Raw genomic sequence first — 16,463 nt, 5'->3', positions numbered from 1 at the left:
TCAGGCTAAAAAAGCATCTAAACATGTATGTATTTATATGATACTCTATGGTATATTCACAAATACCCAAAAAGCAACTATCTTACAGACTTCTAAGAATACACCTTGTATAAAAAAGGCAAAATCACAGAAGGCTTTTCAGCCACAGCTGTGACAACTGAAGTGTTAGAGCTAATTCATGACCTTAAAAAAAAAAAAATAAAAAAATAAAAAAGCAAGGACATGCAGCAAAACCAGTATGATCCTTTAGCAATATCACGCCAAGCAGCAGTGGTGGCAGTGACCTCTCTCTCATCACACACGCTTCTGGAACACACTCATGATGCAAGCAGAAATATATTTAGTATGTACAGACAGAAAACCTCAAATCAGTTCTCAGTTCCTTCTTTAAGGTTAAAGCTGCACCCTCCTAATGTAACTTTTTTGAAAGGAGCATGGCGAGCACATGAAATGGCATAGTTTGGTGACCCTTCGCACACTTTTTCTCCTGTAAGAAAAACCCTAGAAAATTCCACATTAGAAATCATCGTCCATAGCAACTTCCATGCCTAAAATCCAGAAGACCGCAGGAGATGGGTGATGCCTGCAATCCCTGAGGCTCCTGCCTTTACACCAGTGCAGTTCCCCCGGTGGTTCGTACCCTGCCAGCAAGCGTGCGTGCAAACGCTGTCATTCTGGGTAAGCTGAGCGGTTTTTTGTGCCTAAGGCTGCCCCTCATTCACAAATTAGGTATTCCTATATCTAAGGCAAGGCAAAATTTAGCAGGCATGAAAGGAGCATGTCTGACAGACTTTTCTCAGGGAAACTGGCTGCTGTGCAGAAACACGCACGACTCCGGAGCCCAGAGGAGAGACAGTAAGGGAACGCGTGACTCATTTGCCAGCGCTGAAATCCCTTGTGGTTGAACCCACGACTATGTCTGTTAGTAACACAGCGAGCCACAGCTTGTCCCAAGGCCTTGAGGGCAAGCGGCAAAGCACGGCTCGCATCCGCGCAGCTGAATTTTCTCCACTTCTAATCGATACCAGCAGTCGAACACAGTCCCTGAGCTGCATCATGTCCCAGATCTTGCCTGGGCATTGTCCAGTGGAGTGCTGACAAATGCCAAAACACGCCAGGGAACACGTTACTGATGAAACACCACCGATGACCATGGGGCAATATTCAAGCCTGAACTATTGTCCCTTTGCAGTCAGCAGCCGGCCCTTTACAATACAAGGGGTATTGTACCGATACAATTTATCCAGTAACCTGTTGTATAAAATGTTGACAGTATAACCATTCCTACTTCTTCCACTTTTAAAAGGAATGACTTAAGACGTTGAAATCAAAGAGAGGACTTCAAACTGCATGTAGACACCTACCTCCACAAGAGGTGTAGGACTTCAGGCATAAACCTAATAGAAAACACTACTGAGAAGGATATATACCACAAGAAAATATACTAACTCCCACTCCTAGATGCTCAGTTCCCCCTTACAAGGAGCACAGAAACCTAATTTCAAATTGCATCCAAGGAAACAGGCACTAAGCACTGAATTACCGTGAGCTCCACAATAACTGTGTCCTTCTATAATCAAAGACTAGGAGGCTGCATTGTTAAGCTTGTACCATACCAAAGTACTAAGGAGTACTTGCTTAACTGCAACTTCTTACAGCTTTACCCTGACCTGGATTTGGTTAACACTTTTTAAGCAAATCTTAAACATACCTATTTAATATTTTTCTCCTTATTGCACAGTCAAAGTAGGTCTGCTGTTATTCCAGCTCAGCGAGTTTGTCATATTAATGCAATAAAATATATTCTCTGGGAATACATGGTTTTCCTCAGGAAGGCATTTCTGCCACAATGAGCTGCATAATTTAAAACCAACAGAAGTCTTTGGTGTGGGACGAGGTATCCGAGTATAAACATTAACTACATAGTTAGTTGACAAATATTACAAACATTGAGTTATACTAAATCAACAATACGTGACAAAACAGTACTGTAGATTTCATTGCAAATGTTTAATTGACAATAGAAACCACAGAGAAGAAGGAGCTGATAAAGGAGAAGCATTATGGAGCACGGTTTAGGCAATGCTGCATGGAAGAAGTTATAAATAAAGCAAAGCATGCTTGCCTAATTCTGATCATATTTTAACCATTAAGAGAAGTAACCTTGTAAAGCCACCTTTATCTTGCATCAGTCATTACAACTCCAAACCACATTACAAGTCTAAATCACAACACATATCAATGCTGATGTTCCTTCTTCCTTTGAAAAATACAAACACCGATTAGGATAGCAAGCGTTAAAGAGCAATACAGCCAATGAAGGCTACAGTGTCAACAGCTGTAGTGCAATGCACTGCTTCGGTTCAATATCCATTTGTCCCTCACACATAAACAAACACCAAAAAAACCGGTTGAAGCTAGCAGACCGAATCAGACTGCGAATGAACTCCCTGTAGCCTGCCGCAGTGCGCCTTCCCATTCTGTTCTGGGCTGTCATGGGGTTGTAGAAGGCAACGCGGCTGCCTCTCACCCCTGTTAACAGCAAAAGCTACGAACGTTAAAGTTTTAAAACTGCAGTCCTATGGAGGAATACCCCGTGGACTCCTAGTGCTCCTGTGGATGAGTTAACAAGTTAAGAACAGAACATTTTACCCTCTGTAGAACTCACCAGGAAAGCGTGGCCATGCTGCTTTCTCTAACCCGCCTTACTGGGCTGGCACGCATTACTTATCTTTGGACAAGGCTGCAGCCGGTCTGCAACTCCAGTGCAGAAGACCAAGACCCTTTCCCTACCCCAGTACTGGGCAGCTGAAGCTTGACAGAGCAGAAGGGCTTCACACATCACATCTCCGGCCCACCAAAGGCTGGCTTGCAGAAAAAGTATTTTGTAACGTTGCCCAAACTATTTTAAGTATGGTAAACGTGATAATAATAGAACATGTGTATACGCCACACTCTCCACCTACTGTACGTATGAAAAGGCTTGCAGGAAGCACATTCTCCAAGTAGCGGCAGGAAAGAAATCTAATACATTGCTTGTTCCTCCCCGTTCACAGCTTATGAGCAGACTGCAAGCTGAGAGGCAGGGAAATAAAACTGGATTGCTTTGCAGATACAGGCAACAAAGATGGATACTCCATTGGTGTTTACTTTCTTGAATGACACAGCAAAAAAAAAAAAAATCCCCAAACTAAGTCACACTGTTCCCAGAAACAAATGCGTTTCAGATATTATAGATATTTCACTCTTAAAATAGACTGTGAAAATTGGTAGACTTTGTATTTGATTTGCTTGCACTGAAAAGTTGCTCTTCCTTCTTTCTTCCTAATGCATTGCAGCAAGCAGTGACACTTTAGTCAAATATGTGACATGGCAGTTGACAGGGATTTCTCTAAAGGAATTTCAGAGATTCTGGAATTTGTTCACACAACCTTCATCTGAGATATTCAAAACAATTACCTTTTTGGCTGGCCACAGAGAGATCAATTTGACAGAATTATAGAAAATGCTGAGCATGAACTCCCAGGCTGGCAGGTAACAAGCTATCCTTTTCACAGGAAACAGATTTTAACTATGCCAGGCTTTAGGTCATATTTATTTAAGTATGATAAAAATTAAGCAAAGGCTATAGGCACCTTTATTTTGAGTCTAAAATAATTTCAGTTCCCTTTATTTAAAGTTATGACCCTTTATTTAAAGTTATGAAATCAAAATAGTGCCCAAAATACTGTAGTGAGATGAAGCACAAATGTTTTAAGGTAAAGAAAGAATATTGTACGGTATATTTCTATTTTGCTAATAAAAATTACATAGCATTATTAACATATTCTAAACTGATCTCCACCGAATCTGCATCTGGAAGCATCATAACCTCCCTGGTAAATCATATTTGAGTGGATAAATGCGGCTTCTCCCTTCAGGGTTCAATAAAGATTTAAGGAAAAGGAAGTACTTTCCACATTATTTTGTCAGTATGGACACTTGCCCCTTTTGAAAATGAAGAATTATTGAGAAGAACCTTCAACTTTTTTCCACCCTTTATTTTGTCTGGCTACCCTTTTTTTGCTAAAAGAAAGGATGACCTAGAAAAATTTAATCTCCTTCCTGAAGTACAGATGACTACATCAGCTGGCTATGCAAAAGCAATAAACATATTCACAATGACTAGCAAAGGAGTGATATATTATCTTCAGATAGCAGTAAGAAACAGAATCCTTCACAATCATTCGATACAGCTTCCAAAGTCAGATAAAGGTCAGACTCAGTCACGATTTTTTTCTTCAGGGAAATTATGCACGGCGTTTTTCCTCACAAAAGCTCTGTGACAAGTAAAACTACGACAAATTCAAGCTATTCTGTATTCAATTGCTCAGTCCCTTTAAATCTCATATTGAAGTCCTGCTTCCTAAAGCAGTCAGGGGAATGGGCAAAGATGGGATAAATACAGACCTGACTTTCCAAAGAGCAGACAACCCTTGCAATGATACGAACTGCCTGTGGGGGAAGGTAAGAACTAAACAAAAATACATGGCAAATAATTGGGGGAATCAGAGTTGCATTATGCAAATATTTGTAAATAAGTATTTTTCAAATGTTTCTATTCTTATTTACCAACCTAGAATTTTTTTGTGTAAACTTTACTCATTCCATGCTTTTCTTCATTTCAACACTCTCCAAAACAAATACATTCTCTCTAACCATATTAGAAAACTTGAACTTTCTTGAGATCCCATCTTTTTTGGATTATCAGGTAATTTGTTTAATATTAACCCAAAGCAATCACCTATGGTGAGATATTCTTTATGACTTCTGCTAAAGTCATCTGGCTTCTCTCTCCTCCTTTATCAAGCGTTTGGAGGTGAGAGATTTCCTGGTATGAACTACACTTCTCTAACCTCTTACCCCTTCTTTAGGGAATTACTCATTAAGCAGGTGCTTTGTAAACCTTGTGCCTCATTACATGGAGCCGATATCCAGGTAACGAACTGCAGAAGAATATGATAAAGCACTCCTTCGTTCACTAGCTGAACAAAGCTAGCGGGACACCCGACTTCAACAGCCTTGCAAGTCAGCCACGGAAGCATTTCCTCCTGTCGCTAAGAAATTAACACTTTTCAGACTAAACCAGCCAGTATTTAGATGTGAGGCACGGGTGGATTTTCTGCGCTAGAGGACTCATGGCTTTACGTTTCTGCGTGCAGCCTTACAACATATGGACCTCAGGTCCTTCACTGCAGTGACCCAGAGACTCAGCAAGTCATTTTAGCCTGGAAAATATTTCGTTACTCATGTCCTGAGCCACCACTATGCAGTTTGCTGCTTACAGCTCGCGGCCTTTCCCTGATAGGCAGCTGGAGGAGGCAATGGAGGCCGGTGCAGAATCAGAGGGTGCCTGTACCCAGGTTCCAACTGTCCATAGCTGGCTGCCACAGCTTCCCTCAGCTTTTGAGGGAACCTCGCCGTGCCCGGTAACGACAAACCTCCGGCAAGAGGAGACCGCACGCTGTCCTTGGGGAGATCCAGAGCAGACGTGACAACATGGGTCAATGCAGCAGAAGGACCCTCGGATAAGTGTTCTGCACATTTCTTTTTATCCCTTCCACTGTGCTGCACTCCACGTATCTCACTGGCACTAGATGATCTTTGTAGGTCCCTTCCAATTGAACTATTCTATTCTATTAACGCTCAAATCAGCTATATAAGCCACCCCAAGACAGTACCAAACACACACCTCCAGAAACTCAAGAAGATAGATTCAATACACCAAAATACATTCAAACAGAGCACTTGGAAAACTTGAAATAACCTTGTGCTGCTCATTGACATTGTAATTTGTTTCACAAAAGTCTGCAGCTACACCCGTAATTTTTGAAAACACAATGCTTTGGGTTTTCCAGTCTGAAACCACTAGTCCAAATCAGACGCGGTGCTTGAATTACTGGGTAGAAACAAGTAGATATGGCTTATTGCTGATCAGTAAGCTGACTTCAAGCTGGTTTGCAGAAGGTAGCAGGAGCCACTCTTTGCTCATAGAGAGTGAAACTTGGGTATCCGTACCTCTGCCATTTGTCCTCTGAATGTTACAATTCTCAAATTAGCACTTTTTATATGCCTGCAAGCTTCTTAAAATACTGCCTGCCTCATGAAATGCTGCCTCATCTTCCCTGTTTCTGCAGGCTCTGGGAAAAGGCTCTCAGCCGCAAGTGCTTTCAGGCAGTCTTATTCAAAGAACGGCAAAACTGTGAAGAAATTCATACAGCAATGGAGAGGCCATGTGCATTCCCCAAGACACCAAACAAACAGGCAAAAGCGTTACAGAGGGAAAAATTTACGCTCTGGTACAGCAGCTATAGCACTGCACCAGAAATCCTGGGGCACACACAGTGTCGTGGTGATGAGCACGGAGCTGGATATACAAAGCCTTGGCTCCCGCAGCAGAAAGGTCACCTTCATCACAGGGCACATTGAGAGCCACACGTGTCCACAGACTTCATCAGCAAGGAAAAAAAACGAGTGGCAAGGGCTGGTTGGTACAAGATTCAGCTTGGAGCATGGCAATTGCTTCCATACAACCCTGGGACCAGCATGCTTCTCCTGAGCTAGAAACCTGAAGGTGGATGGGGCTCCCACTGTCAGGCACAACAAAGCTCCTTGAACCCAGGAGTACAACCTCACAGCCTGGTAAAGCATCACCCGTACTAGAAAATTGCTAACTCTTCACTCTGAAGTCATACACAAACCAAATGCAGATTACCCTGAAAAGAAAGTTTGCTTCACGATTAAACTGTCTCATTAGCTATGGCATACCATGTTTTTTAAACTTCCCAGAACTGTAAGGTATGGGATGGGTTCTTAAATGGTTGCTTTATGTGTCTCTAGTCAAAATTACCAGTCTTTATAGTCCCCTGTTTTGTGGCTGTAACAGCATATTTTTGGTTTATAACTAACACGCCGTATACAGAAACAATGTTTGATTTACTGAGATCCAGCCTAAAAAAACAACCCAACCTCCCAGCATTTTATTTTAACGGCATCCAAAAATACCAAAGTAACTGAAGCGCAACAGACAATGCAAATCAATATTTTAAGTACTATTAACAAATATATCAGATGCACAGAATGAAGGCCGTATTGCCAAGTGGGAAGAGCAACTGGATAAAAGTTAACCTACCAATGAAAGCATAGAATTTACTGCCTCGTCTTTGGCACCAAAATACCGTTTAAGGGTATTACCCTTAATGATTCATGTCAGACTAGTAAGATGATGTTGGCTTACAGTCACGTAAATCAGCAGAGCTATGTCGACTTCTTCTGATATACTCCTTTTTTTCAAAACCTGAAGACATGCCAAAGCTAATCTTGTTTTGCTCTTGTAATTTATTTCGTTAGAAATAAGTCTCAGCAAGACCACAACTTATTCTACAGCATTGGGTGCTACTTCTTTTTTCTAGATATGCACGTTATATAAGGACAAATACTACTTTAAAGCATTACTTACAGACTGCCAAGCAAGAGACTCCATAATTCGATGTTCACAGCGTTCTAGATGCTTTATCATTTCCCTTGTTAGGCTTGGCTCCGCTTTAATAAAGCTTTCAATCACTTTGTAGAAGTCAAAAGCTTTTAAATCAAATACATTGAGAATCCATGGGAAAGACAAGTCTGTTTCAGCACTGGTACCATCACTTTGTGAAGCACTTCCTGCAGGGAAGATGGACTAATATTATCAAGAGTACTACATCCTTTCACTTCCGACATTTTTTCCTTTTTCTATTTATTGAATCACTGCTAGTTCAGAAATTTCTGTGAGCACTTTTTTTTTTGCTGTTTACTGTATTGTATGTATTAGAACAAATGGCAATAATTATCAATAAATAACAATGCTATTTAGCACTTTAGATTCAACTTACTGCCATATGTAGCCATGACAACCTCAAGAGCACATGCCAGAAGAGACGTGTGGAAGATGTTATCATTCAGAAGTTTGCTAAGGAAAAAGAAAGTTATTAATACTTGTCCTAACACTAAAATAGCGGACTTTGATAACAAGTTAGGGGCACGTACCTGAAATTCTGCACTGAGAGGCGCTCTTCCTCCTGAAATATATAAATCAAACTTGTGAATATTCTTAGTATTTGTAAATGCAATGCCAGTACTAAGCTACCAGTACTAAACTTACCGACTTTAGCATAGACTCCATTACTCTGTAATACAGACATACTCCAAGCTTATATCTCTGTTAAAAAAGAAGAAATTCAAGAATATTGCAGGAAGTTTTAACAGACTCCAACATGCAGACTCTCATGTTTTAATGATTCAGGACATTTCTGGTTTTTTTGGAAGAGCTACCATAAAGAAGTCATTGTCCCCAGCTCCATTTGCCAATAGTACTGGAGAGGCCTCAAAGCCTACTCCGGTTTGTGCCTACCCCAGCCACATGAAGACTGATTAATCAAATTTATGTCGATTCACAACTAACAGGATAAAAAACAGTGCTGACAGAAAGGAGACTGCTGAGTAAAAACTTGGTTGGATTTGCTTTCCAGAATCCTTGTATAACACAGCTGGCCTACTGATTTTATAAGGAAGTGAGTCACCTGGTGCCGTTTTAGGCTAAGTTACAGTAATGAATGCAAATATATGTTTTATTAAATGTACTTTGCCCAGCAATGTTCCCATTCTTCATGAAAGTACTTCCAACATATTTCCACCTAGTTCCTATTGCTCCTTATATATTAAGAATAATTTGTTGAATACTACCTTTACAGAGCTTTAGAAAAAAAATACATGCCCATTCCTCAAGTTGAAAAGAATATTATTACTTTTTACCATTATTGATCTGCGCCGAAGGAGGACAGTCAATAAGTCAGGTCTCACGTTAGCTAGTACCAACAGAGTTCAAATGAGTAATACTCATCCAAAATGCTAGTTACCTGTGAGCCAATTTCAGCACATCCCTGTCCAACTGCTTCAGCAAATTTCATTTTGAAGATGTGGTCAAGACTTTCCACTCTTTTCAGGATACTATCCTTAGGGTTCACTGTGCAATTCTAATAAAGTACAGGAAGGAGGGCAGGGGAAGGAAAGGCAAGGAAAGGACATTTTACTTCAAAAACATTTTAATGATTTAATCACATTAGTCCTGCTTCACTTTGTAACGTTTCTCAATCAGCTCGTTACCATAAATAAAAGTGGAGTATTTCAAAAAAGATAGAATCATTGTATACGTTCAACAATTTCTAGTAACTACAACATCATGTCTCACATGCAACTAACCCAATATGTGAGTAGTACCACTGACATGAATGTCTTTAAAGTCAGAAATATGCTGCTCAATGTGGACACAAGAGATCCTCTGTGAGTACATCCTCCTTCCCTTCTTTGTCTTCCTTTTATAGCCCCTTCTTTTGTCCATCTGATACATACATAAATAAACCTTAATATTTACCGCAGTAACAAAAAGATTTAAGAACTTATAAGGTTCCAGTACACATCAATTAGATAGAAGTGCTTTCTAAAATGATTAATTACATTTAAACCATCCCAATTAAAATGTACTTCTTCAAAAATGGTTAATAAAGGAGTTCCCAAAACATATGTGTCAGATCTCTATGTGTACATTTTACTTGAGTGATAATTCCAAGAATCTTTCATAAATCTTCCTTCTAGTCACTTACATTGAAATACCTGATGAGAGTATCTGATGGTTTATCAGTTGCTGAGTTTAAAATCATAATCAATTGCTGAATGTTATTCATTGCAGCTCTGGAAAAATACAATAAAATGCATAATAAACATTAAGGTTGGCTTGACAGTTTCCAGAAACTGAATGGCAATTCTACAAACAAAAAAAAGAAAGAAAAATAAATTATTTTAGTTCTTAACTCAGTTATCAAACAACCTGCTGGGAAAAACTACTGTACTGTGTTAACCATTATGAATTGTAATGATCTAATTCATCTAATCATCTAAGTATTAGAATGATTATAATCCATAAGTAAACAACCAAAAGAACATAAATTAAGTAATAAAAACTAACAAGCACGTTTAAAAAGCAATAAAATGGTGGAATTGCAATCCTTGTATATGAAAATAGTCAGTTAAATCAATCAACTCCCAAACAAAAAACCAGTTTGGCTTTTGTACAAAAATAATACAAGACTGGTGAAAGGCGACAGCTTTTATGTTTCAAGTCACCTGTTCACAAGTGTAATAAGTAAGATGTGTTAAAATACAGCAGTCACAAGAAAATACAGCCTTTTTAACATAGATGCTTTGAAAACCCCACATTTTTCAGAGGCAGAGTTGTCAACTTTCCTACTGGCAATGGCATGAGAACACAGAGTCTTCTCCCTCCCTGGATCTGAACCCAAAAGTCACATTAAAACTCAAATTCTTGCTTTAACTCAAATGCCTTCTATTTCCAATAGAAAGGCTACAATTTCTGTAATCCATATTCTACCTGCAGTATCCATAGCTAGGTTTGAAGGATCTTAAATATAAAATCTTCTTAACTTCTAAAGTATTATGGGTGGGGAAAAGGATGTGGACATTAAAGAAATTTTTCAGTGTTCGCAAGAAATACAAACAATATCTTCTTAAAAAAGTAGAACAAAAATTCTTTATTGTCTAGATGAAACATAGATGAAAAATATGAATAACACTTTATTAACTTGGGACCAGTGCTGTTTAATCTCTTCATCAAGGACATAGTGGGCGCCCAGTATCAACACGGGCTGGGGGATGAAGGGATTGAGAGCAGCCCTGCCAAGAAGGACTTGGGGGTACCGGGGGATGAAAAGCCGGGTGCGAGCCGGCAACGTGCGCTCGCAGCCCAGAAAGCCGACCGTGTCCTGGGCTGCGTCCCAAGCAGTGTGGGCAGCAGGTCGAGGGAGGGGATTCTGCCCCTCTGCTCCCATCGGGGGAGAGCCCACCTGCGGTCCTGCGTCCAGCTCTGGGGTCCTCAGCACGGGACAGACATGGACCTGTTGGAGCGGGTCCGGAGGGGGGGACACGAAAACCATCAGAGGGCTGGAACACCTCTGCTATGGAGAAAGGCTAAGAGAGTTGGGGTTGTCCAGCCTGGAGAAGAGAAGGCTCTGGGGAGACCTTATTGCAGCCCCCCAGTACCTAAAGGGGGCCTACAAGAAAGAAGGGAACAGGCTTTTTAGTAGTACGATGAGGGTGCTGAGACCCTGGCACAGGTTGCCCGGAGAGGCTGTGGGTGCCCCATCCCTGGCAGTGTTCAAGGCCAGGTTGGACGGGGCTCTGAGCAACCTGGTCTAGTTGAAGATGTCCCTGCTCACTGCAGGGGGGTTGCACTAGATGACCTTTAAAGGTCCCTTCCGACCCAAACTATTCTGTGATTCTGTGAACTTGGATATATTGAAGTATTGAAATATGCCTCCATGTACAATCTTACTGGCATTATTTTACAGGTACAGAGTAAAGAAAAAAAACCAAACCACACTGACATCAAAACTATTTCTATCTCTACTTAATGCCTACAATTTTCTTGCTAAAACCAGATTAAAAACCACAAGTAATGTCCATTGATTCATATCCAATGTCTTAACATAGAAAACTACAAAAGCTAACAGAAGTAATGGCAGTATTTCAGAAAAGCTGTAATAATTTAAAGAATAAAGAATATTCTTAGAACAAGTGCATAATATCCTGTTGTTTATTCTGCAAAGTTAAATGCCTTGTTAGGGTGAGTGTATATCTCTCTGAAGAATGCATTTTTCAGTTTCTCTTCTAGAACTTAAATCCTGATGACAAACATGTTTCATGAATTTCAGAGAGATCATTAAGGTAACAGAGCATGGCCTCTTCTCAAATAGCATGTATTATCCAGGAGGTGACTGAAATATCCATAAGTGGGAAAATAAGAATGATAATGACCTTGTCATACGGGACAAGAAGATATGTGCATGAGCTAGCATCTAAACAGCTCACATTTCCAGCTTTTAGGGATATCATGTATTGTTCTGCCTTTATTACTTACACATATATACAGAACTAATAATATATCCAGTACGTCCACAAGTACTAGTGTGGCCTGGCTTTTTTTAAAACTTATTTCCAGTTGTGTATTAAGCAATGCATTAAGTTTCTATTCTTTTAGAAAGGTTAGTGTATTAATTTCTCTCCTAACGTCTAAGAAACAGTTTGATTCTTCCAGTGGTATTGTTACTTTCTGAATTTTTCCTTGTGGTTTTTCATGGGGTTTGTTGTTTGTTTTAAATTTCTGTGCTATTTAACTTCAATTTGACTCGCATCGCTCAGAAAATAAGCGGAGAAGGAAGAAAAATATGTTCAATCATTACAACTGTAGTAGTGCAAAGATGCATTTTTCTTTAATCTCCTTTTTAGAAGGTTTTGGTAAAATCACTTCTACCAAAACTCCACTAGTGATTAGGAAAAGCATAAGGAGAGTGGAAAACACTAAAATGAAAACACACAATCCATTCTCATTACACTCTGAACTAGTACTTACACTCATTTTATCTACTGCTTTCTATATAAACGACCAGATACAAATCCTCTGATGAAAATTATTAGATTCTCAACAATTTCAGGGGGCTTTAGAGCAGATCCTAAGTGTCTAGGTCCAGAAAGAAGACATTATAGGAAGATTCGAAGTAATAAGTATGGTGGTTTCAACATAACCTGTAAGGGGTTCTACTTAATGCAGGGATTGTTAATGACACACTTTCCACTGTGCTGGTGATCAAAGGTTTACTGCCACTGCCATCTAGTGACAGTTCTGTGGCTTTATGGAAAACAGTTTGCCTACACCCTTCATTTGAACTGTCGTAAATGGCATCAGTTTTAGAAAACTCAGAGAGAAGCCCAAGTGTGGATGGAGAGAATCTAAATATCTCATTAGACCCCCTCTCGGGATCAGAGGTGGTTTAGCACATTTCAAATTTTTAGCAATGCGGAAACTTGGTGCTCCTGAATTTTCTTAGTAAGACTTACGTGTCAAGAACTTTAATGAAGCAACTGTCACAGTGTTAGAGGGCTTTTTTAAATGCTAGTATAACTGAAAACTGTTAATAACAAGCTATCTATACTTGTCAAAAATGGGATTTGTTGTCAATAACCTTCTTGTTAAATACATTGCACGTTATAGATGGTCCAGTTCCTGATATGGCACATTCAGGCTGGGAACTGAAAGGGAAACTGAAACCTTCATGGCTAAAAAGCATCACTGGCAGCTAAAGAATTGAAGCATAAGACTAAAAGGGACCTACTAAGGCAATTGCCACTAAGGCAATCAAATAAAACCTTTTGCAGTCACAGGCGATTAAAAGTTCTTTCATATACTGACCAATATCTCTCCCAGCTGCATGTCTCCTTTTATTGTTTTTATGAAGAAGCTTTTCAGAACCTTATTGCTCTGCTGGCTAGAAAACAATTAGTTTCTGCAGGTGGCATTTTGTAGATTTATAGTGGATGCACAAGCCTACAAGCATATAACACCGTAGAAGTATTTTTAATAAAAACAAAAATAATTTTACTCATTTGAGAAAACTGAAGTAACAATTAAGGGTACAATATTTTATCTTCTCTCATCTCTACAGCATGCGAAAATGAAAGGCATTTATACAGCAAGCATGGAACAAGAACTTCACTGTCCAATTTTATTAAACCTGACACCTTAAGAGTGACTGCCTGCACAAACACTTCTCTGTTTGTCCACACAGCACATGGCATTGCAGTGACACAGCTGGTTGGTTCTTAAGCGTCCAGGAATTTCTAAGCACCATCAGGCAAAAACATACTGATTTTGTCAAAAAACTGCGTGGCACAAGGGAAAAACAATACATGCAAATCTCCTTTCCTTTGGTTAACTAAATTCAAGCTTGCAGTTTTTCTGCATTTGATTGTAGATGAAACAATCTCCAATTAATACCACATTTCTACCACATCTGTCCATTTTCCTGGTAAACCAAAATACGTTGGCACTCTGAAATGTTCATCTTCCCAATACGGGAAAAAAAAAAAAAAAGTTGGTACTCTGAAATGTTAATCTTCCCATACAGAAAAAAACAATACTACGAAGAAAAAGATCATGGGAGAAGAAATGTGTGTGCATATACAATTTGGTATCAGGAAAGGAAGCCAGAAGATACAGAGCTAGATTAAAGATGGGAAAGGAAGATGGAAGTATAGCAGACAAAAGTACCCCCATGGAAGTATGAAGTTGTATTCTCACAAGAACAAATACAGTAATCTATTTAACAGACATCTTGCACTTCTTAAGACAAGTCAGTAAAAAGCTTTTTCTCTGTTTTCCAACAACTTCACCAGGAACTGAGGGCACTAAGCACCCCTCAGCACATGCTCACTGCTCATTAGTGACCACAACTACAGTATGTTTTATGACAAATGAAACAGCTGCTTTAAAATTAAAACAACTACTCTAAAGATGAATATTTCTAGTTCAGATATTACACAAAAGAACACAGTTTAAAAGAAAAACTCATACCGAACAGGAGTCTGTGGAAGTACAACATTAAGTTCCTCATCTGGATTGTTTTTTATTGGTGTCCTCTCCAACTGTGAGCTACAGAAATGGAAAACAAACTTATGAAGTAGTAATGTAATTCAAAAAAGAATGTTTTCTATAAAGACTTATTAATCTGCAGAAAAAAAACTGTGGAACAGATTTTTAGAAGATCTAGATGTCCAACCACTCCAGTTGTTGGAACAATGTAATTTACATTACCAAGTAGATCTTCTTTGAGCATGATGTTGGACCAGATGAACTCCAAAGTTCCCTTCCAACTTCATTATTTCTCTAGAATTTTATTTATAGCAACTCCATTCATATGAAGCTGGTATTAGGTCCATTTTAATCCAATTTTAAACATATGTATTTTTCTAGCACAGATAAAGTCACAGACTCACATCGTGATCTCACATTAGGTAAAACTGTGGAAATGCTGAATTGCCAGGAACCACTGGAATTCTGGAGTATGGAAAAGAATTCAACTACATCTGCATTACTGAACAGCACCAAGGAACGTGCCTGGGCACTGGTACTCAACTGTTTATTCTGCTAAACCACCCGTGGCGTATTTCTGTCCCATGCACACTACCATTCCCCAAACAATGTGTGGCTACAGGTCAGAAGTCAGAAAGGCCTGAGGACCATTCCTAGCAGGCAGCTTCCAAATGCCACCAGCCAGTTTTAGGAAGGAGGAGCTGGACAGCGAGGACCTGAGCCATTCCGAGGACCTGAGCCATTCCGTGCCAGCTGGCCCCAGAGCCCTAACACCGCCTCGGGCATATCTAATCCACTAGCGTGACATGGCCTCGGCCACCTCCTCCTCCTCACAATTCCTCAGCCTCCCCTGCACAACAGGGGCTTGAACAGAGCAAGAATTAGAGTAGAGCTTCCAAATCATTTTCAGTCACAGTCATACATTTTCTAATTTTAATTTAAGCTATAACATAAAGCAAGGGTGGCGTTGCCAGAAATATCTTAGCTGAACTACAAACCTAGGAGATAAACAGGATAAAGAGATCTCCATTTAGAACACACAGCAGGGGGGCAAAGGGAGAAATCAAAACAAGTTCACATTTTCTATTATAAAATGAAAACAGTAAATGGGAATATTACCATGCTATGACATCAGGCTGTAGGGTTTCATCGTGATCCAGAAATAATCTTGCGTCTATATCTTTGTTGTTGTGATAGAGCTCATCATACTGTTTCGAGAGAACCTCAACCTCAAAAAAAACATTGAAAAAAACCCCTTTATTTTATAGGAACAAGTCTGACAGTTTACTGAATAATATAAGCTAGTCCTACCTCATGAATACAATGCTGAAATGCTAAGAGAATAACCTTGGAGCTCACAAAGTCACTTCTTATGCAAATAGCTGAAACATAGCCAGAGGAAAATTATCGTTCTCACGCACAAAGATAATCTTTTGGAAGAGAAAACAATACAAGATCATGAGACTTTTTTGAAGAAATGTAGGTCCTGACACTGTAAAAGAGCTAAAAATAGCCTGAGTGGGAGACATAGACCTGCAAATCAAACTAATGTTTCCAGCCTTTTAAATCTTCCCCTCCAGAAGACAAAAGTGTCTCTAAGAGCAGGAAATACACCATGAGTGTTCTTAGACAGCTGCCAGACAATCTGCTAGGTCCCTGTCTCTACTGGTTTGGAGATGAAGGCCAAGACCCAAACTCAAACCCTCTTCTTCTGAGTGCAAGAAGAGTTTCCCCATTCCATATTAATATTTGTAGTAGTGTAGTTTTTAAGAGATCTGCCTATTTCTACAAAAACATAGACCATTATTTCATATCCACATTGTTGGTTTTTAAATTACTGTTAAAAGGTTCTTAGCTGATTAGATCCCATATTAATATGACTTCATTTTGCATGGAAAAGTTTGTGTTGGTTTTCTGTTGTTTGGTTTGGTTTTGTGCTTTGTTGTTT

General features: G+C 39.5%; 1 protein-coding gene across 3 annotated transcripts in view; it reads right to left on the bottom strand.

The window, feature by feature from the left end:
- The window catches only part of RB1 (RB transcriptional corepressor 1), an 83,173-nt gene that overhangs the window by 45,187 nt on the left and 21,523 nt on the right, over positions 1–16,463 (bottom strand). For all 3 annotated transcript variants that reach the window (XM_052786130.1, XM_052786128.1, XM_052786131.1), the window contains 8 exons: positions 15,635–15,744; positions 14,498–14,575; positions 9,678–9,765; positions 8,934–9,050; positions 8,180–8,236; positions 8,065–8,096; positions 7,911–7,987; positions 7,499–7,701 (listed from right to left, as the gene is read on the bottom strand). In XM_052786130.1, coding sequence (XP_052642090.1) covers positions 7,499–7,701; positions 7,911–7,987; positions 8,065–8,096; positions 8,180–8,236; positions 8,934–9,050; positions 9,678–9,765; positions 14,498–14,575; positions 15,635–15,744 — 762 coding nt within the window. The remainder of the gene's footprint in view (positions 1–7,498; positions 7,702–7,910; positions 7,988–8,064; positions 8,097–8,179; positions 8,237–8,933; positions 9,051–9,677; positions 9,766–14,497; positions 14,576–15,634; positions 15,745–16,463) is intronic.

The sequence above is a fragment of the Harpia harpyja genome, chromosome 4 (genome assembly GCF_026419915.1).
Source record: "Harpia harpyja isolate bHarHar1 chromosome 4, bHarHar1 primary haplotype, whole genome shotgun sequence".
NCBI classification, from domain to species: domain Eukaryota; kingdom Metazoa; phylum Chordata; class Aves; order Accipitriformes; family Accipitridae; genus Harpia; species Harpia harpyja.
The sequence above is the reverse complement of the archived record's forward strand: the minus strand, read 5'-3'. Positions and strand labels throughout refer to the sequence as shown.